The sequence below is a fragment of the Brienomyrus brachyistius genome, chromosome 21, assembly GCF_023856365.1.
Source record: "Brienomyrus brachyistius isolate T26 chromosome 21, BBRACH_0.4, whole genome shotgun sequence".
Lineage (NCBI taxonomy): Eukaryota > Metazoa > Chordata > Actinopteri > Osteoglossiformes > Mormyridae > Brienomyrus > Brienomyrus brachyistius.
This window is the reverse complement of record NC_064553.1, coordinates 18,102,887-18,124,940: the sequence shown is the minus strand read 5'-3', so window position 1 is coordinate 18,124,940 and position 22,054 is coordinate 18,102,887. Positions and strand designations below refer to the sequence as shown.

General features: G+C 43.7%; 1 protein-coding gene across 2 annotated transcripts; it reads right to left on the bottom strand.

Moving 5' to 3' along the window:
- Positions 1–12,867: 12,867 nt before the first annotated feature.
- On the bottom strand, positions 12,868–20,159 carry LOC125717026 (integral membrane protein 2C-like). Of its 2 annotated transcripts, none has more exons than XM_048989953.1 (6): positions 19,927–20,159; positions 16,774–16,911; positions 16,483–16,677; positions 15,602–15,712; positions 14,651–14,801; positions 12,868–14,150 (listed from the first exon to the last, which is right to left on the bottom strand). In XM_048989953.1, exons 1-6 carry the CDS (start codon positions 20,017–20,019, stop codon positions 14,059–14,061), a joined length of 780 nt encoding a protein of 259 aa, XP_048845910.1. In that variant the 5' UTR covers positions 20,020–20,159; the 3' UTR covers positions 12,868–14,058. The 2 variants fall into 2 exon arrangements, with proteins under 2 accessions (XP_048845910.1, XP_048845912.1); XM_048989955.1 differs by lacking the exon at positions 19,927–20,159 and adding an exon at positions 18,334–19,897.
- Positions 20,160–22,054: the final 1,895 nt, after the last annotated feature.

The window sequence follows — 22,054 nt, the reverse complement described above, 5'->3', positions numbered from 1 at the left end:
GCCCTTGTCAACCTGCTTTTCTGTGGAGAGGACTCTCCCCCAGGATGTAGAATGCGAGGGTCTCGGGGAGCCGGTAGGACCGAAGGATGCTGAGGACCCGATGGGGCCAGAGGGAGCCATGCGGTTCAGAGTGATGGCTGAGCGGCCTTCTCCAGGCTGGGAGCCTGGGGTGCGGGTGGATCAGCTTTCTCCAGATGGGGCTCTCAGATGTGATTGATTGGGTATTACAACCTGAGAAGGGGAGGAGGGCTCACCTGCGCCAGACATGACAGGCCTCTCCTTGGCCAGGCATGGTGGCACCCTGTCCTGGACTGTGCACGGGCTGAGTATTGGTCTCTCTTGTGCCGGGCATGCTGACACCCGGTCCTGGACTGTCACGGGCTGAGTATTGGTCTCTCCTGGGCCGGGCATGCTGACACCCGGTCCTGGACTGTCACGGGCTGAGTATTGGTCTCTCCTGGGCCGGGCATGCTGACACCCGGTCCTGCACTGTCATGGGCTGAGTATTGGTCTCTCCTGTGCCGGGCATGCTGACACCCGGTCCTGGACTGTCACGGGTTGAGTATTGGTCTCATGAATCTTAGGGTGACATCAAGTGACCGTCAAAACGAACAGGAAGAATAAGAAGAAACCCTTCATGAATGAGAAGAAAGGAAGGGCCAGGCAGCAGTTTGCAAAAAAATGTGTTTTACACAGGCACAGACCCATAAAGTGCAAAATGAGTGAAACTGAAAATGTTGCAAATTTTTTCCAGAGCAGTATTTACAATCTATTTGTTACTGTAAACTCTGCTTCAGTCCCACAGTTCAGTCCAAAAGTGATTGGTTTAGGACTGCACAGGAAGCAAGGTTGGCAAAAAAGAATTGAATTCTATATTCAATATATACATTGAGGGAAATAAGTATTTTTACCCCCTGCTGAATTCTTAAGTTGACCCATTAATAAAGAACTGAGAAGTCTGTCATTTCACTGGCATGTTTATTTAAACAGCAAAAGATAAATTATTTACAAAACAAGCAAGTAAAAATCATTATGTAACAGTTGCAAACCAATTTGTCATTTATCTAGGGAAATAAGTATTTGATCCCCTACAAGCCAGCAAGAAATTAGGTCAAGTACATTTGCACTAACACAACACAAGTAGTTCTTAATTAAGTATTAACAGATAACAAGCCATCATTGTCATTTAATGGCACTAATTTGTTAAATAGTATTCTTGGGTCACTAGCCTGTCTACGTCTTCAGCCTCATCACCATGGGAAATACCAAAGAGACGTCTAAGGACATCGGAGAAAAGATTCTTGACTTTCACAAAGGTGGAATCGGCTGCATTACCATCAGCAAGCAGCCTGGTGAGGAAGTGACAACTGTTGGTGTAATTATTCGCAAATGGAAAAAAGACAAAGTAACTATCAATCTCCCTCGGTCTGTGGCCCCAAGGAAGATTTTATCTCATGCAGCATCACTGATCTTAAGAATGGTGAGGGCTGACGCCTGATATACATGGGAGGAGCTCGCTAATGATACCAAAGCAGCAGGGACCACAGTTACCAAGAAAACCATCGGTAACACATCCTGCCGCTACGGTTTGAAATCCTGCAGTGCTCGCAAAGTAGCCCTGCACAAGAGGGCCCATGTTCAGGCCCGTCTGAAGTATGCCAGTGAACACCTGGATAATTCCAATGAGGCTTGAAAGAATGTTATGTGGTCAGATGAGACGAAAATCAAGCTGTTTGGCATCAACTCTACTCGCTGTGTTTGGAGGAAAAAGAATGCTGACTAGGAACACCATGCCTACTGTCAAACATGGAGGTGGAAGCATTATGCTTTGGGGGTGTTCTGCCAAGGGTACAGGACGGCTGCACCGCATCGAAGGAAAGATGGACGGGGCCATGTACCGTAAAATCTTGGATGAGAACCTCCTCCCTTCAGCCACCCCTTCAGAGGGTGGATCTTCCAGTAAGACAACCACCCTAGGCATATGGATAAGGCAGCAAAGAAGTGAACCAAGAAGAAGCACATTATGGTCATGGGGGCCATAGCCAGTCTCCGGACTTTAATCCCATAGAAAATCTATGGAGGGAATCCAAGCTTCATCTATGCAAGTGATAGCCTAAAAACCTTAAAGATTTGAAGGAGATCTGCAAAGAGGAGTGGATGAAAATTCCTGATGATCTGCACACAATCCTGCTGACCAACTACAAGAAATGTTTGACAGCTGTGCTTGCAAACAATGATTATTCCACCAAATACTAAAGTATGTGTTCTAAGGGATCAAATACTTATTTCCCTAGATAAATGACAAATTGGTATGCAACTGTTACATAATGATTTTTTCTTGCTTGTTTTGTTACTAATCTACCTTTTGCTGTTTAAATAAACATACCAGTGAAATGACAGACATCTCAGTTCTTTATTAATGGGTCAACTTAAGAATTCAGCAGGGTGTCAAATACTTATTTCCCTCACTGTGTGTGTGTGTGTGTGTGTGTGTGTGTGTATATATATATATATATATATATATATATATATATTAATGTAAATTCTTTTTATTTTGTAATTAACAGTGTTTCTAACTTACTAAACAAAGTGCTGCTCACTGATCGCTATGGACCACAGGGCTCTGCAGAAATTCAACCAACCGCCTTCTGACCAGGCTGAGGTCTGATAAGTGAATCTCCTGTCTCTGTAAGAACTGAGAGGCTGAGAAGGAGCTTCTAGCCTCCGCCCATGTTTAATACCTGACTGACACTTTAACTCATATCCTCTCCTTTATGCACCTCACACTGTGTTCCAGGGCTGGCATTTTCAGATCCAGAAAGTAAAAAATCCAAACCATGATTTACTTTCAACCAACCAGTCACAGAGTACTCATCTGGTTTGTTGAAAGTAAATCATGATCTGGATTTTTACTTTCTGGACCTGAAATTGCCACCTCTGCTGTGTTCACACTGTATTAGCACTGTGTTGCACATCTAAGCCCTGTTTATTTCACAATCTAACACTTTTTTCCATATAACTTTCACTATTTATGTGTATTTATCATCATATTGTTACTTGTAGTGTCTTTTTGATATCACTGTTGACCACCTACGTTTCACACTTATGGTCTGACTGTGTATCTTGCATGTGACAAATAAATCCTTTGAATCCCTCGAACCCTCTTAAATACAACCTGGTGCATCCTTTGTATCCCAACATATCCCAAGATCCGCTGTGCAGAGGTAAAGCGGGTGTGTCCCAGTTAGACAATAGGAGGAGTGCTTCGTGACTCAAGGTTAGGGGCGGGAACAGCTTGTCACAGCCAGACCATTCCATTTGTCAAAAGCTTTCAGTTTGACCTTTGAATAATGCAGCCTACAAAGGCAATGCCTTCCTAGACCGGGTCCTTCTAAGGATGCAGCCCCTGGAAATGGACCTAGATTCACATCTAGCTTTTACTTAGGCAATACTGATTTGACAAATATACTTGCAGTCTGATATTGGAAGCCAGATTCCTCTGCATGATGACTGGGAGACGTCTCAACAAGACAGGATAAACTACCAATGACATTAATGCTCATGACTGACAGGTTTCTCGTACAGTCAGGGGTGCTGACTCATAGTTTTCATTCATTCTGTCACATGCAGGGGTACAGGAGCGTTTTGTTGCAACCCAGAGTGACAGTTTATTGTTTCACATGTCATCTTCAACCACTGGCATTTGTGAATATTGTAAAGTCGTTATCACTGAATTTTGAATTTGATCGCTTGTTAAATTTTCAGTGAAAGTTTAGAAATTTTCAGTAGACTAGTTTGTTTTTTTTTTAATAATGTATGAATTTTAAATGGTCAAATCACTTGACAAGAAGCCATATACTGGTATGACAGGATAGATTATTTCTTACAAAATGAAAGCAGAGCAGAATTTACATATGCAAGTAGCTGATCAGCTAAAATATAGAAATATAGAAAGAAAAAAATATTCTGCCGGCTGTCGACACTGTGCTTCCCCATCTTAACATCCACCTGCCCATGGTATATTCACATGTTAATCGTGATTACTGTTGTTGGTTGTTTACCCAGTTTTACTAAGAATACCCAGAGGAAATGGGGGTTGTGGTGTGGCTAGTATTTCATAGTGTTACCTTAGATATGCATTCTCTGTTTTCCCCTATTACAAAATAATGTGTATTTTCACAAAAACAGATAAACATTTATTTATCCTTTTCAAGCATAGTGGTCATTACACTATTTAAACATCATTTTCTTCTTCATGCAAAAGGTTTCAAAGGTGTGTGGCAGCCTTTTAAGTAGACACTGCTTCAAAAAACCAGCGGTCTGGATCTAGCAGCAACCATCCGCAATCACAAGCAATCACAGAGCCAGTCAAGACCAGGAAGGCAAGGCTGAAGGAGACGTATGCTCAGTCGAGAGCTGCTTCCCCTAAGTGCCCCCCTGCCTGCCAGCAGTGCTCCTCCAGTCCCAAAGCCACGTCAGCATCTCGGTGAAATTCCTCCTCACTATAAGCATCCGTCTCAGGGTAGCAACCCAAGGATACCAGATTTTGAATTAGCAGACACATTGCTTTAGTCTCCATCTTTAGGAAAGTGAAATCAATACTTACTTTCAATGATAATAATAGTAATGATAATAATAATACCTTCTATTTATATAGGGCTTTATGAAGAAGAAGATTTTGGAACCACGATTTCCCTTGCCTGGACGCGGGTCACTGGGGCCCGCCCCTGGAGCCAGGCCTGGGGGTGGGGCTCGATGGCGAGCGCCTGGTGGCCAGGCCTACACCCATGGGGCCTGGTCGGGCACAGCCCGAACAGGGCACGTGGGTCCCCCTTCCAATGGGTTCACCACCCATGGGAGGGGCCATAGGGGTCGGGTGCAATGTGATCTGGGCGGCGGCCGAAGGCAAGGACCTTAGCGGTCCGATCCTCGGCTACAGAAGCTAGCTCTAGGGACAAGGAATATCACCTCTCTGATGGGGAAGAAGCCTGAGCTGGTGCGCGAGGTTGTGAAGTTCCAGCTAGATATAGTCGGACTAACCTCGACGCACGGCTTGGGCTCTGGAACTCTGGGTCTCCTTGAGGGGGGTTGGACCCTTTTCCACTCTGGAGTTGCCCGCGGGGAGAGGCGCCGAGCGGGCGTGGGCATACTGATTGCCCCCAGGCTGGGTGCCTTTACATTGGGGTTTACCGCAGTTGACGAGAGGGTAGCCTCCCTTCGCCTTCGGGTGGGGGGATGGGTTCTGACTGTTGTTTGCGCTTATGCGCCAAACGGCAGTTCAGAATACCCACCCTCTTTGGAGTCCTTGGAAGGGGTGTTGGAGAGCACTGAAGTCCTGGGGGACTTCAATGCTCACATGGGCAGCGACAGTGAGACCTGGAGGGGCGTGATTGGGAGGAACGGCCCCCCCGATCTGAACCCGAGCGGTGTTTTGTTGTTGGACTTCTGTGCTCGTCACGGATTGTCCATAATGAACACCATGTTCAGGCATAAGGGTGTCCATATGTGCACTTGGCACCAGGACACCCTAGGCCGCAGTTCGATGATCGACTTTGTAGTCGTGTCGTCGGACTTGCGGCCGCATGTCTTGGACACTCGGGTGAAGAGAGGGGCGGAGCTGTCAACTGATCACTACCTGGTGGTGGGTTGGCTCCGCTGGTGGGGGAGGAAGCCGGCCAGAACTGGTAGGCCCAAGCGTATAGTGAGGGTCTGCTGGGAACGTCTGGCAGAACCCCCTGTCAGGGAGAGTTTCAACTCCTACCTCCGGCAGAACTTCTCCCATATCCCGGGGGAGGCGGGGGACATCGAGTCCGAATGGGCCATGTTCCGTGCCTCCATTGTGGAGGCGGCTGACTGGAGCTGCGGCCGTAAAGTGGTCGGTGCCTGTCGCGGCGGCAATCCCCGAACCCGCTGGTGGACAGCGGTGGTAAGGGATGCCGTCAAGCTGAAGAAGGAGTCCTATCGGGCCTTTTTGGCCTGTGGGACTCCAGATGCAGCTGACAGCGGGATGCGGCCTTGGCGGTTGCTGAGGCAAAAACTCGGGTGTGGGAGGAGTTTGGCGAGGCCATGGAGAACGACTTCCAGACGGCTTCGAGGAGATTCTGGTCCACCATCCGGCGGCTCCGGGCGGGAAAGCGGTGCAGCATCAACACTATTTATGGTGCGGATGGTGTGCTGCTGACCTCAGCTCGGGACGTCTTGGGTCGGTGGAAGGAATACTTCGAAGACCTCCTCAATCCCACTGACACGCCTTCCGATATGGAAGCAGAGTGTGGGGACTTGGTGGTGGACTCGCCTATTTCTGGGGCGGAGGTCACTGAGGTGGTCAAAAAGCTCCTCGGTGGCCAGGCCCCGGGGGTGGATGAGATTCGCCCGGAGTTCCTCAAGGCTCTGGATGCTGTGGGGCTGTCCTGGCTGACACGCATCTGCGGCATCGCGTGGACATCGGGGGCAGTGCCTCTGGACTGGCAGACCGGGGTGGTGGTCCCCCTCTTTAAGAAAGGGGACCGGAGGGTGTGCTCCAACTATAGGGGGATCACACTCCTCAGTCTCCCTGGTAAGGTCTATTCGGGGGTCCTGGAGAGGAGGGTCCGCCGGATTGTCGAACCTCGGATTCAGGAGGAGCATTTTGGTTTTCGCCCTGGCCGTGGAACAGTGGACAAGCTCTATACTCTCAGCAGGGTTTTGGAGGGTTCATGGGAGTTTGCCCAACTAGTCTACATGTGTTTTGTGGACTTGGAGAGGGCATTCGACCGTATCCCTCGGGGAGTCCTGTGGGGAGTGCTCCGGGAGTATGGGGTTCCAGGCCCCCTTTTAAGGGCGGTTCGGTCCCTGTATGACCGGTGCCAGAGCCTGGTCCGCATGGGCGGCAATAAGTCGGGGCTGCCCTTTGTCACCGATTCTGTTCATAGCTTTAATGGACAGAATTTCTAGGCGCAGCCAGGGCGTTGAGGGTGTCCGGTTCGGTGACCTCAGGATTAGGTCTCTGCTTTTTGCGGATGATGTGGTTCTGTTGGCCTCATCGGACCGTGACCTTCAGCTCTCACTGGGGCAGTTCGCAGCCGAGTGTGAAGCAGCTGGGATGAGAATCAGCACCTCCAAATCCGAGACCATGGTTCTCAGCCAGAAAAGGGTAGAATGCTCTCTCCGGATTGGGGATGGGGTCCTCCCCCAAGTGGAGGAGTTTAAGTATCTCGGGATCTTGTTCACGAGTGGGGGAACGATGGAACGGGAGGTCGACAGGCGGATCGGGGCGGCGTCAGCAGTCATGCGGGCGCTGCATCAGTCTGTCATGGTGAAGAGAGAGCTGAGCCAAAAGGCGAAGCTCTCGATTTACCAGTTGATCTACGTTCCTACCCTCACCTATGGTCATGAGCTATGGGTAGTGACCGAAAGGACCGAAAGGACGAGATCGCGGGTGCAAGCGGCCGAAATGAGTTTCCTCCGCAGGGTGGCTGGGCTCTCCCTTAGAGATAGGGTGAGGAGTTCAGTCATTCGGGAGGGACTCAGAGTAGAGCCGCTGCTCCTCCGCATCGAGAGGAGCCAGATGAGGTGGCTCGGGCATCTGATTCAGATGCCTCCGGGACGCCTCCCTGGGGAGGTGTTCCGGGCATGTCCCACTGGGAGGAGACCCCGGGGAGGACCCAGGACACGCTGGAGAGACTATGTCTCCCGGCTGGCCTGGGAACACCTCAGGATCCCCCCAGAGGAGCTGGATGAAGTGGCCGGGGAGAGGGAAGTCTGGGCTTCCCTGCTGAGACTGCTGCCCCCGCGACCCGACCCCGGATAAGCGGAGGATAATGGATGGATGGATGGATATATAGGGCTTTCTAAGCTCTCAGAGACGCTTACATAAACAGAAAAAATGAAAAAACATATTATAGATGAAGGTTATACGTTTGAGCAAAAAAAATGGTTTAGTAAAGGCTTTGAATGGTTTAAAGTGGATGTCACAGCAGGGAGACAGTACAGGCTCTGAAGTATGGGTGTGATGTGTTGGTAGGAGCCAGTGTGTCAGAGGTGGGTGGCAGAGTTCTGGGCTATTTGGAATTTATTAAAAGATTTACCAGTAATGCCGTCAAGATTCCTGTTTTTGAAATGATCGCTATCACAATGCAGTGGCAAAAGTAGGTCTGGTCTTTGCTCCTGTAACGCAAGCTTATAGGTAAAGCACAGGAGGTATGGGGTCTCCTGCCTTTACACACACGTGAACTTTAATCCCATTCTTAATACATAGGCTTTAATATGGAGCTGGCCCACCCTTTGCAGCCTTGACAGCTTCAACTCTTCTGGGAAGGCTGTCCACATGGTTTAGGAGTGTGTTTATGGGAATTTTTGACCATTCTTCTGCAGGAGAGCATTTGTGAAGTCAGGCACTGGTGTTGGACGAGAAGACCTGGCTAATTCATCCCAAAGGTGTTCTGTCAGGTTGAGGTCAGGACTCTGTGCAGACCAATCAAGTTCCTCCACAACAGACTCACTCATTCATGTCCTTATGAACCTGGACTGGTGCGCAGTCATGTTGGAACAGGAAGGAGCCATCCCCAAACTGATCCCACAAAGTTGGGAGCATGAAATTGTCCAAAATGGATTTCAATGCTGCAGCATTAAGAGTACCATTTACTGGAACTAAGGGGCCAAGCCCAACTCCTGAAAAACAACCCACACCATAACCCCCCTGCACTAAACTTTACACTTGGCACAATGCAGTCAGGCAAGTACCGTTCTTCTAGCAACTGCCAAACCCAGACTTGTCCATTGGATTGCCAGACAGAGAAGTGTGATTCGTCACTCCAGAGAACACGTTTCCACTGCTCTAGAGTCCAGTGGCAGTGTGCTTTACACCACTGCATCCAATATTTTGCATTGCACTTGGTGATGTGATGTAAGGCTTGGATGCAGCTGCTCAGCCATGGAAACCCATTCCATAAAGTTCTCTATGCAATGTTCTTGAGATAATCTGAAGGCCACACTGCAGACAGTTGGTGACTTCTGTGCGTCTCAGCATGCATTGCCCCCCCTCTGTGATTTTACGTGACCTACCCCTTTGTGGTTGAGTTGCTGTTGTTCCCAATTGCTACCACTTTGTTATTATACAACTAACAGTTGATGGTGGAATATTTAGTTCATAAAAGACCACAAATGGACTTATTGCACAGGTGGCATCCTATCACGGTACCATGCTTTAATTCACTGAGCTCCTGAGAGCGACCCATTCTTTCACAAATGTTTGTAGAAGCAGTCTGCATGCTTAGGTGATTCATTTTATACACCTGTGGCTATGGAAGTGATCGGAACACCTGAATTCACTGATCTGAAGGGGTGTCCCAATACTTTTGGCAATATAGTGTATATACTTTAACTGGTAGACTTGGAATTAGTAAGCCTACGTTTCCAGTGAAAAATCAGAAATATCACTCGTAACATAGCAGGCAGCTATCATCAACCTTGGGGGGGGGGGGTACTATGGTTCTGTGATTAACCCTGTGGCCACACACCTGTACAAACACAGGTTCGAGTCTCTGCCCAGGCTCTGTGTGTCTTGGATTTTGTTTTCCCCGTGTCGTCATGAGGTTCCTCCATGTTCTCTGGTCTTTCCCACAGCCCATAAACATGCTAAGGTGAATTACAGTTGCCAGATTATCCATAGGTGTATGAATGCCCTGTTATGGGTTGGGACCAGATCCTGAATTATTACCTATCTTATGCGCATAGCTGCTGGGACAGACTCTGTGACCCTGTATAGGATCAGCAGCTATGGATGGGTTACCCTAACCCTAACCCTGTATAGGATCAGCAGCTATGGATGGGCTACCCTAACCCTAACCCTGTATAGGATCAGCAGCTATGGATGGGCTACCCTAACCCTAACCCTGTATAGGATCAGCAGCTATGGATGGGCTACCCTAACCCTAACCCTGTATAGGATCAGCAGCTATGGATGGGCTACCCTAACCCTAACCCTGTATAGGATCAGCAGCTATGGATGGGCTACCCTAACCCTAACCCTGTATAGGATCAGCAGCTATGGATGGTTTACTCTAACCCTCCTAATTTGAGTGCAGCCAACATGGCAGGTTGGTCATTTCCTTTTATACAATGCATTTTCTGTCCCAGTGATTTGCTTACTCATATTTTCTCTAAAATGAGTCACATATTTATAACAAATGACTTAAATTATATATTTAGGTCTTCTTTGTCACTTAAAGAGAGATAATAGATATTTAAAATACTATTGTATGTTTTACATGCCTTTTTATTTATATATGCATTGAATTTTATTATATCTTCCATGCAAAGTAATCAACTTCCACAAGAACCTTCACCTAGCAAATGATAAAAATCACAAAATATTCTTTAATTATCTTATGTACTAAATTGCCTCTTATCATACATACAAATTGGGTCAAACTATAGTCATTTCTTACCATTTTTTACTATTTTCTTTATTTACTGTGTGTCCCTGAAGTCATCTTTCACTCTGTTAGTATGTACTTTCTCACCTTTCAGTTTCTTCGAGACCATTTTCAGGAAATGACTTCATTTTTTTAAATAAGAATTCAGTTGTACAAACTGAGATAATCTTCATCTATCACTACTACCATTTTTAGTTTTTGAAATGTTATCCTGCTTGTGGTCTTAAACGTCCACCAGCTATGTCATAGAGGAAGTTTGTTCAGTCAAAAAACATTTTAAAACATATCTGATATAGTTATACATCTTCTATTTATTTGTAGAAGGTTAGCTAGCTAAATGTTGATCATTCATAGAGCTACAGTTAATTTACCTCAAAATGTTCCACCCTGAATGTGAACTTGGTGGAAATTGTAACAGAATTAATTGCATTTTATGTATATTGCAAATGACATTAATTAGGCAAAGGCACTACCATTTGGTACAGCTGAAATGCAGTAACGTGTATTTTGTATTATACCTACATGTTAATCCTTGTTTGGTGTTCGAGTTTTTGTTACTGCCTGATGCATTGGGTCTGTTAGACCCAAAAGTTTATTGGGTTTTATTACCAATAGTACTTCAGCAGGTCCTGTCTTTATCACTTTACAAACAACATTCAAGGTTCATGTCTATCACAACCTTTGCCATACACTCCTGCTGTTCCCGAAATCACATACTGCATACAGCGTACTGCATACTGTAAACAGTATATACTGCATGCTGCATACTTAGTGTAGTATTCATTATGCCAACTTTTTTGTAAGAGTTTTGTAGTATGCTACATTTTTACGTAACCTCCCTGCGAGCCTTTTAAATCCATAAGGACCATTTTCCGCAGACAAATTAAATTAAAATTTGATAGCAACATTAAACGTTTGGCACATTTTGTGTTATTTTGGGAAGTGAGAAGCATTAACAGCATATTTGTGTTTTTATGCAAAATTTTGGTAATATTTACCATTCTGTCAGCAAAAATGGATGCAAAAAAGTACAAGTCCTTAATAATACAGGTATATTCTAATCATTGATAATTGTTTTGTTATTGCATTATGAATAATAAAAGCAGTACGATGACATATTCTATCCAAGAACTTATTGTTGTTTAAAAGTTTGCAATCACAGCCAGTCTCTGAACAATGTTCCCATAATAATTATATTTGGAGTCCTTGAGTTTCACCAATATGTATCCCTAATAGATAAGCATATTATGACTGAATGCTAAAGACACAAAAAACATTTTTTCACAAAGATATTGAAGCCAAAAGTTTACTGCATACCAGGGAAGACTGAGGTGCCCATGCGGGCTGCCTATGGCGCCACCTTCAGACAGGATGCCGCCTTAGCAAGTTGGCCTCTCTTTGCCTCAGATGAGAAGTGCTTGCAGCAAAGCTGGCCTAGAGCATCACATAGCCTTCGACCGATACTCTACAACAGTGTTTCTCAACCCGGTCCTCGGGGACCCCCAGACAGTCCACGTATTTGTTCTCTCCCGGATAACCGATAAAGCAGGATTCCTGGTTCAGGTGTGTTGGGAGCTGGGAGGGATCAAAATCGTAGACTGTCTGGGGGTCCCTGAGGACCGGGTTGAGAAACACTGCTCTACAAGATCCATCATGGGGTGTGGTAGAAATTTTCAAGAAGTCGATTTGTTTAAGAGTTTGACAAAACTTTATTACTTCAAAGCTTTTGGGGGAGCAGACACTCATCAGTATTTCATGTGTCTTGTGATCTGCTCCCCGAACAACAATTACAGGTATCTTTTATAGCACAAAATGCACCAGTGTACAGGCAGTTCAAGGAGGAGTCAGATATACCAGCGTCTTCTGCTTATAGAGCTCCAAGGCAGGGTCAACCTGTAGAAGTGGTTCTCATGAGAGTGTTCTCATGGTTTCACTACCTCATCTCGACAAACTGTTTTCAGCTACTTTCTTCATGTTATATCTCCTATATTCCCTTATTCCTCTTTCCACTTATCCTGACATCATATAACATCAGCACAGAAATTTCTAATGTTGGTTTCTGTAACAGTTCTAATTTCTTGAATCATGTCTGCACCTTTATCCGGTAATTTTGCAGATTAAGCTGTCATATGTTATACTGCTTCGAATTTTCAAAGTGAAAAACCCATTACTTAAGCAAGCTTGCATTATTGCATTACATGTATAGTATAATAACCATTGCAAAGCAGCAATTAATCATTATAATCATCATAATTAAATAAACAGTCATTATGAATTTCTTTGGTAATTACTGATTGAAATTACAATTGTATTTGCATTGTCATTGATTTTTCTACCTCAGGAGCAGCGCAAATTAGCCTTTTTTACGTAGATGGTGCTATGTTGTGATCAAGTTATTCCGCCCTACAGGTGAATACGGCAACAAAAAGGCACCAGTTTACAGACACGACACTTTAGATTCACATGTTTATTAATTCATAAAGAAGCTTTGGAAACAGAGTAAATGAAAGGGTGTGATTAGTGGATGTACATTAGAATCAGCTATATTCAGAGTGGTCAAATCGACCAATAACTTTTTCTGAATGTAGCAGATTCTAAGTCAAGTCTTTTTCAAATCGTTTTACAAAATGCTATTTTTTTAGAGATTGAAATTCTGGCTAACAGACATGCAGGATGAGAAAACAACAAAAAGGACCATTTTATGTGAATTACTGTTCCCATCTCTACTGCGATCCAGACGTTACAGAAGAGATCAGATACTAGAAATAGCGCTTAATCCACACTGGGGGAAGCTCAGGCTAATGAGGTTTTCTGGGACACCCAAAACGAAATTTCTAAAATTAATTACACAATCCAGATCGCAAATTATAGCCTACTCCATCAACACCTAATCCAGGAGACAAAGTTCCTGGGGGACAGTCTAACTGCACAAAATGTGAACGTTTTTTTTTAAAAGAAGAAGAAGATGAAGGCATTTTAAAAACCAAATAATGAAAATTTTATAAATCAATCACAGACAAAAGTATAAGTTGAACAAAACTCCATAAATCAAATCTGACGTATGCTTTAAAAATAAAGACGCCCATTTACATGACATGCAAAACGCTTATTTAACATAGATGTAGTGCGGATGCATGGAAGTATTTTTCATACAAATCATTTATATAATAAATACAGCATTATCATGTACAATCTGTATTTACTATTTTAACATACAGAATAGACAGAACATGTTCTCACAGAAAGCAGCATAATTCTTATCCAACACTGCATATATCTTGTTACTGGATTAAGAAATATTTTACGCTACAGTTCCCAGGAGTGAGGACTGGAATGGAAATTACCAGGACATGTTTGGTATAAATAACAGAATCGCCCATTCATTTTGTCGACCGACAGCAAAAAGCAAAGTTATAAATAACAAGACGACAAAAAAAGAACATTTACTCTTAGAGGAATAACTGAAAAATCCTACAAAACACACATTATTTCAACAAACATAAGACGACAGAGAATTAATAAATAAGGATGAGGGACATTTAAATGGTCTCAGACAGCATCCAGTACAACGGGCTGTAAAGTGCAACTGCAACACGCACGGAACCCAGTTCTTAGTGGATGAACTGAACCGAGTTTCTGGATTTTAGGCCGAATCGCAGATGACCGTCTCGACCACAAAGGTGCTGTCGAAGTGACGGATTCTATGGCAGTTGAGTGCATCGCGCTTCTCGATACCTGTGTGGGGAAACAACAGAAGCATGGGTGACGGTTGTTTGAGGGGAAGTCCAGTGTCTCACGCGGCACATTTTACAACCAGCCCAGCCTTTGGCTCCAAACCCCCTACTGACTTTGTGTTTATCATGTTAAAATAATCATGACTTAGTTTAAAAATGTTTTGGAACAAATAAATACAATATCGTGTAAAAGTCAATGGGAATAGTTAGAACTTCAATATAATTTTCTTCGGCGGCCTAAAGCTTGTACATTGCTATACATCATTCCCCCACCAGGCCTGGCAGATGTGCATCTATTTTAAATTCAGTCTTCTGCTAATTTTCTGACCCCCCATTGCCAATACGATGTTTTCATCAGTTAACAGGAAGCCCTCTTTAGATAACGTTTTTATTGCCAGGTTACGAAGATGTTGATGAGGCAGACCTTGTGGTATAAGAGCTAACTATAATTGCCACTGTTGCTTGCAGCCAACATCTGCAGTTCGAGTTCAGGTGACTTACGTCTCCGTGAATGGCGTCGTCGTAGTCGGAAGGTCTCCTTGCCGCTGCACAGCCGATGGATGAACATTCCCAGAGATCGGAGGTTCCTCACTCGGCCTGCCACTACCATCTCCTCCCTGACTAGGTAGGTTTGGGGCAGGTAGCTTCCCCTCTGCAAATGTCCAAAGGCAAAAGATGTAACCCTAAATCCACCACAGACCAGTGTAGATCAGATTAGATTAAAGTATTAAAATGAGGGAAGTGAGACAGGGGGTAACGGCAGACATAATCCGCAACGGAGTCAGCTTTCAAGCAGCTGGTTCAGCGTTTTGTCCTATTTCAAACCCCAACGATGAGCCACTTCTCCAGTTTCCCCAAACTGCTATCGTGTCAGAACCACTCAGACCTGGAGCATCTGGCACATAACAGGAAATGGCCGTAAATCGCCCTCGATAAGAGGCTCTGTGTATGTGTGTGTGTGTGTGTGTGTGTAGGGCACACGATGTGCCCAGCCCTATTGCCATTACATCCTGGTATAACCTCCAGGCTGGCTCTGACTCAGAAGTGAGACAGTGGATCAGCAAGATAGATGGACAGAGAAATTGTTTCTTAATCTGATGGGTAAAAAAGGTCATTCGGGCCAATAACTAATTTAGACTCTGAGCTTAGTTTTGCCTTCACAAAGAGCAAAAGATGCACATCTCCTCCCAAAGTCTGTCGAGTAAACCTGCCACCTCTAACTTGGCAATTTCGGGTGACTGAGTGTGTGTGAGCCCTGCAATGTCCCCAGCCTGGTGCCCTGAGTTTCCTGGAAAAGGCTCCAGGCCACTGCGACTGTGTACTGGATCAGCGGTCGTGGAAAACAGCATGACATGGAAAAAAAGACTGAGCATGTGCAGTAGATGGAACTTTAAAAAAAAAAAAGTACAGTGACAAAATGACGAGGCTAAGCGACAACAGAGAAATACCAACCCTGATGTTCATCAGGAGGTCCCACAGGTTCCGTGGGGGGAGGACCACCGTGGTGTTAAGCTCGATGATGTAGCACTTGTCCAGAGCAAGGTCATGGTAGGCAGTTAGACCCTGCAAGTGGATTAGACCAAAAATGAGCATTATAAGAAACAAATAGGATGAAAAATGGACATCAAAATTAGCAATTAACAATACTATTAAAAAATAATAACAACTAAGGACAAAGTCTGGACAGACTTATAGATCTCCTTCCAACCTCCATGCACACACAGCAGAAGCAGGGAGCTCAGTAATTAGCTGCTTGGGGATTTTAAGTGATTCATGACTTGTCCTAGATTTGTGCTAAATAAAAAAAAACTACAATTTTATGAACCTAAAATATGTAGAAACTGACGTATCAGGGAATATATATACAAGAATAGATTTGTTATTAATTTGCAGTGTATTAATACTGGTGTTCAGGCCATAGCTTGAACAAAAACACAAAGCATATTTTTTGATACTATTAAACGTACTAGTGGTTTAGATTGTACAGTAGATTGTGTGTTATGTACATATTGCATTTTGGGGACCAAATGTTCCCACAATATGATACAAACCGGTTATTTTAACGTTTTGGAGCTACCTTTTCAGTTCAAAACTCAATCTTATAAAAATCTGTGACTGCAATCGAAAAACTTAAAATGCCAAAAGTCTTGTATTTTGTTTGGTCACTTATGCTTTGAGCGGGGTAGGTGTGAAAGCTGTCATTGATGGGTTTTTTCCCTTAGAAATGAGTGTACAGTCCTCACAAACATATGAATGCTAATGTGTGTGTGTGTGTGTGTGTGTGTGTGTGTGTGTGTGTGTGTGTGTGTTTGCGTGCTCCTACAGATTCATACCCTTTGGAAGTCATGGATGATGTCAGCAGGGTCACTCCCAGCGAACTGTGGCACAGGCACGCTGATTTGCTCATAGTTATCCTCAAGGTAAACGCCCACATTCTCCTCCAGCTCCTGGCGCCCACGCAGGGGGGCGTAGATGGAGTCCTCATAGAGCACTCGACAGTGGAAAAGGTTCTCCTCGGGTGGCTGCTCCTTGTACAGCAAACGACAGCATCCACAGCAAGAGTCAGCTGTGCCCAGATTGTGTCCATATTAGAAATGCATGACCAAAATGGGAGGGGCCCTCACCTGCACTACAAAGTAGTACTTGTACAAGTATATAGATGCCAGCACTACAGCACACAGGAAGACCACCAGGCCGAAAATCAGACAGCAAAGGCTGTTCACGAAGGATCTCTTGGAGCGAAGTGGGAGTGTAAGTTCATCCTAAAAAAAGAGGTTAATTCACAAATTCAGAACTTAAGGATCCATATTTTCCAGATACGCAATTAACATCAAGCTGTAGAATAAAAATTACACAAAAATACAATTATTCAAAATACAATGCGTAAAGTTCAGATAACGGAAAAGAGTTGTCATATATTTCTGACAAATACTGTATTTCCTAGCGTCTTACACCAATCAGTACTTTAAAAAAAGAAAAAGCGGGGGACACTTCCGTCACAGGATTGCCTATTTATCTGGGAAACTGCTATCTCCACACGTAAGCGCCGGCATGAGCAATGTGGGGCCGCCCCCGGTCTCTCGGTACATCTTGTTGGAGTTCGACTCCGCTGAGTCCGTTGATGAGTAAAGAGATGCACACTGGAGGTGAAGGATGGTTGTAAGTCAGCTCTCTTTATTCCTTGCACAGATCGCGATCCGGGAGCCACACTCAGATGCACAAACAGTACATACCTGAGGAAGCTCAAACTGTTGTCTGTGTCTGGCTTATATAGCCCGTCTGGGGCGCCTGCTGGTCTTGTTATTTTCCACTCCCATGACATACAACTCTATTTAGACATTTGCTTTTTGTTAGGCCCAGTAGATCAAGAGTAACCATAATGTCACAACAAGCCTGCAACACACACCTTCTGCTTTTTCTGCTACACCACAATCTAGGGTGAGGCCTCCTCCCCTGCCTGCCTGCCTGCCTGCAAGTTGGTTCCCATTTTTTAGTGTGGCAAAGTTTAGCACGAAGGTTGGCCCCCCTTCAATTTTTTAGAGGGGGATACCGCAAATTTTCCACGAATCAGTATAACTAGGAGTGATCTCTTAGCAGAGATCAAAAGGGGGAATTGAAGGGGGGCCAAGCTTTGTGCTAAACTTAGATAGAGTTGTATGTCACGGGAGTGGAAAATAACCAGCAGACGCCCCAGACGGGCTATATAAGCCAGACACAGACAACAGAGTTTGAGCTTCCTCGGGTATGTACTGTTTGTGCATCTGAGTGTGGCTTCCGGATCGCGATCTGTGCAAGGAATAAAGAGAGCTGACTTACAACCATCCTTCACCTCCAGTGTGCATCTCTTTACTCATCAACGGACTCGACGGAGTCTAACTCCAACAATCTGCCACACGTTCCTCCTACACGGATTAAGCGCATGGGAACGGAAACGCTCTACAAAAAGACAATTCAGCGTATGACTCTTAATTCAATAGGACACGATTTTACATCACACAGACAGATCGTCATTTTCACTGCCTGCCAAGTTAGAAAGTAGGGAGGGAGATGGACAAGAACATTTTTGAGGATCCGAGTGTCAGGGTTATTAATAGCCGTTATTAATAGCTATGACAGTACCGCGAAATTCACTGACGCTTCGAACCGCCCGCGTATAGTGGGCGGGCAGCACTCGCAAGACTCACTTTACAAATCGCTGTAAAAGTACCATCGATCATGGTGGGAGAAGAAACGTCAAGGGACGTCAAGTTGCGTATCACGTTGTCTACGATGAATTTACGCTTCGTAATTATGACGCAATTGAGTGCACAGAAACTGGAATGGTTTTAGTAACACAACCGTGCATTAGATAAAATTTCTTAGAATGCCTTGTTAATAGATACTGTAGTTAATTAATGTCTACTCCGCTGCTAAGTTGGACACATTTTGTAGCAAGCAAATGTACAGTTTTTCATTCTGAAAAGATGGGATTCGGACGTGCGTGTGAATGGGGTGCATTTTCATCGTATGGACATTTTATGAATTGTTCATTCGTTGATATTATGGTGAATGGGAGGATAATAAGCATGAGGAGAACGAGACACATAGAAAGCGTGCAGCCAGCGGTTTCCCGGCAACCGCCCTTTGTCACGTAATACTTATATCATGGTTTATTAAATGCACGGAGAACAGGATATTCACAATATTCGTGATATCTAAGATCCATTCAAGGAAAATGCTTTGCACAACATCAGGGCACGATACAATAGTTCTTGAATTGGGTTCTCCCAGCAAATGCTACATAAATTCAGGTACGCCGTACTGATGCAGACTACAAAGACACCGTGTGGAGTACAGCAGATATAGTTATATTTGTACGAAAACAATGAATAAATTCATCCAACGCCGAAAATGTCCTTCCACGACCAGGGTTTATTTAATATGGCAATGAGGAAAAAAGCAGCACAGCCATTGCGTCATTCCGTAAAAGGTTCATGGCACGGACCAGGCTGTCCGCAGACATTAGGCATATGCAAATTCATGGTGCATTTGTATCTTAACTTAAAATTTCACATCGGTCAATATGGCTAACCAGATCTTGTTTTACTACTTATCGAGGTTCCGATATACCATTTTTATTAATGAAATATAAGTGATAACAGGAAAATTAAATGTTAATAAAGTATACGATACGCTAGTGCTGTCGATTTGGTGAAAATAATGCAGCTCTAAACTCGTACTATAGCTATTCCCAATTTTGATGTTACACGAGCGTGTCCCACGGTGAAAGAGTACATGTTCATTCACAGTGGAGCATCTGAATGAATGATCGAATAATGCCCTGCGTAAGTGTTATGGCAAATCGATAGTCGATGCTGACATTCTCCAGAAAAACTACAGTTGGAATCACTTGGACAAATCATACCTATTTACCTGGCCGGCTTGTTACATGTAAAGTAATCGCCACTGTTAATTATCTGCTTCACTATGTCAGAAACACAGCTATATCTACATACCTATGTTAAAACACACACGTAAATGTGAAATGCACTTTTGTGGTCGTTCGATTCGGGAACACAAATCGATGTAGCATATTTCTAACCGTACCTGCACTAGTCGAAACAAATGGCATAGCTAATATTTCTTTTTAGGTCAGTATCTAGTTATATAGTCGTACATAAGTGTTATATTCTAAGGCAAGATGCCATTTACACATACACTACATGCATAAGGCACAGTTCTGAGCATCATCAGATGGGACACCTTCGGATTCTGAGCCGGTGCGAATCGGAACTTACGTGGGGGAATGGAACCAGAATCTCCGCTTTGTCTCCCTCGTTCTCCTTGTCGGGCTTTTGCCCTGCGACGTTGTGGAAGGTGATCTTCACCATGTCTGTACTATGAAGAAAAGGCTGCTCCTGGACTTCTCACCGCAGAGCCGGCAATCTGGAGCTTTCCTGCTGGTGCCACTGCCTCCGTCGATTGCTGACAGCTATGGGAATCGCCTTTTTAGTTGGACCGACCGGAAGCCCTGTGATTTAATAAATATTTATTTTTAATCCTTCTTAAAGCGACAGTGCATCTAAACCACAGTTGGCGTCTATAACGATCGATTGAGAGCGCCGTGCGAGTCTATTGATTAGTTTTAATACTAATTTAATACTTTTAATCCTAAAGTATGTTGTATTAAGTCTTGAAAAGTCAGGATACAGACTAAGGGTATTGGGCCTTGCTTTATTTTGCAATAGTAAGTGTTATGAATTTTATACATTAGGTACTTTACCTGTTTTTGTATTGAATTAGTGGTATAGTATACCTCTATGAAAGGCTGGAAAAAATGACCTGTATTTCATTTATAAGTAGTAAACAAAAAAAAGCTAATCTTTGTTATGTATTGCTTTAAAAATGTATTTATGGCTGCATATGTTCAAAAGGGAGGTTATGTTATGCCCACCTGAATGCCTATCGATCCATTTAACATGAGCGTTTATCCAGCAGAGTTTTCCAGTGAGCCTGGATATTGCCACAAGTAAGAAGCTATAGTGCACGAGGCAGGGGACGCCCGGGACGGCAGGTCAGGCATTAGTTAGGCGACAAACAGATTTGTGCCTTCAACTATTAAAGCTTGTTTCATAACAGAAAGAACACATACGAATTAGTGTTCACAGGAAGCAGTGGACACCAAAGTTTGCTAGTTTGTCACAACTTTTAAGTTTAGTTTAACTATTAATTATTTTTGAGAGTGGTAGCCAACTTTGTGACGATTTCCTCCGGGATTAATAAAGTCTTCTGATTCTGATTAAAAAGTGTTTCAGTCAGGAGAAAATTATGAACAGTAGACGCTGAAATATCGGTGAACTAAATTTACAGTGCAATGGATTATATGTGAAGGAATTTGTTTTCCTGTAGCTTTTATAGCTGTATACGGGAACCGCCTCTAAATGTCCGACAATGGCAGTGACATTGATGTCGCGACATCCCCACCCCGTCTTGAAATCCCTCACTTTTTTAACTAGACAGCATATTTCTGTACAACTTCCGTTCGGTCACCATTCTCACTTTTTCCGCTTGGTGGCGCTCTATAGCTTTTTGTCTTGATAGGCATTGTACAATCACACCTGCATTTTAAACCATTAGATCCTACATTTAAACTGAAAGGTTGAAAATGTATGGAATCATTATTGTACAATTATCACTATAAGTCGGTATTTAGTTAAATTTTTCCATCTTAAAACCAATTAATTTTGAGGTACACTGAAAAATTCTATAAAAATGTTACAAGGTAAATTAACTTTTGCCATCCTTTGCCATCTACTTAATTTCACAGGCAGTTTAGTTATAATGTTCTCTAAATAGACATGTTTTCATATTCTCACATAGCTTTTGTCTGATATATGAATACTAAAGGACAGACAGTTTCTCATTTCCCAGTTTTATCACAACAGTTTTCAGGCCAGAATCTTTTTTCTCTGGTAATTTCGTGTCTACTTTCAACATAAAAATTTTATGCCCAATGGCATCTTTAAATGATTCTAACCAAAGGCAGTCTATGGAGCTCACAAACAGAACAAAAGCAATATTGAATTACAACGTCTTCACATGTCTGAAAAAGCTGTTTAACTTGTAGAAGCGTAAGATGATTAGTCTAGTTTCCTTTCATCGACCTGATAGGACATTTAAGGTCAATTGTACCTGCAGGACTACACAAATGAAAAAGGTTTTTTAGGAAGGTTGGAATAGAATATATTTACCTACTTTTCATATAACTATAACTGTGATAGTTAGAACAAAGAGCAACCAGATTAAATTTTCATACATAATTCTAAAATAATATAAAAATACATTGCATTACCTCATTTGACAGACACTTTTATTCAAAGCTGCATACAAGTGAGGATCAGAGAGCATGGTCAGACAGTCCCAGGA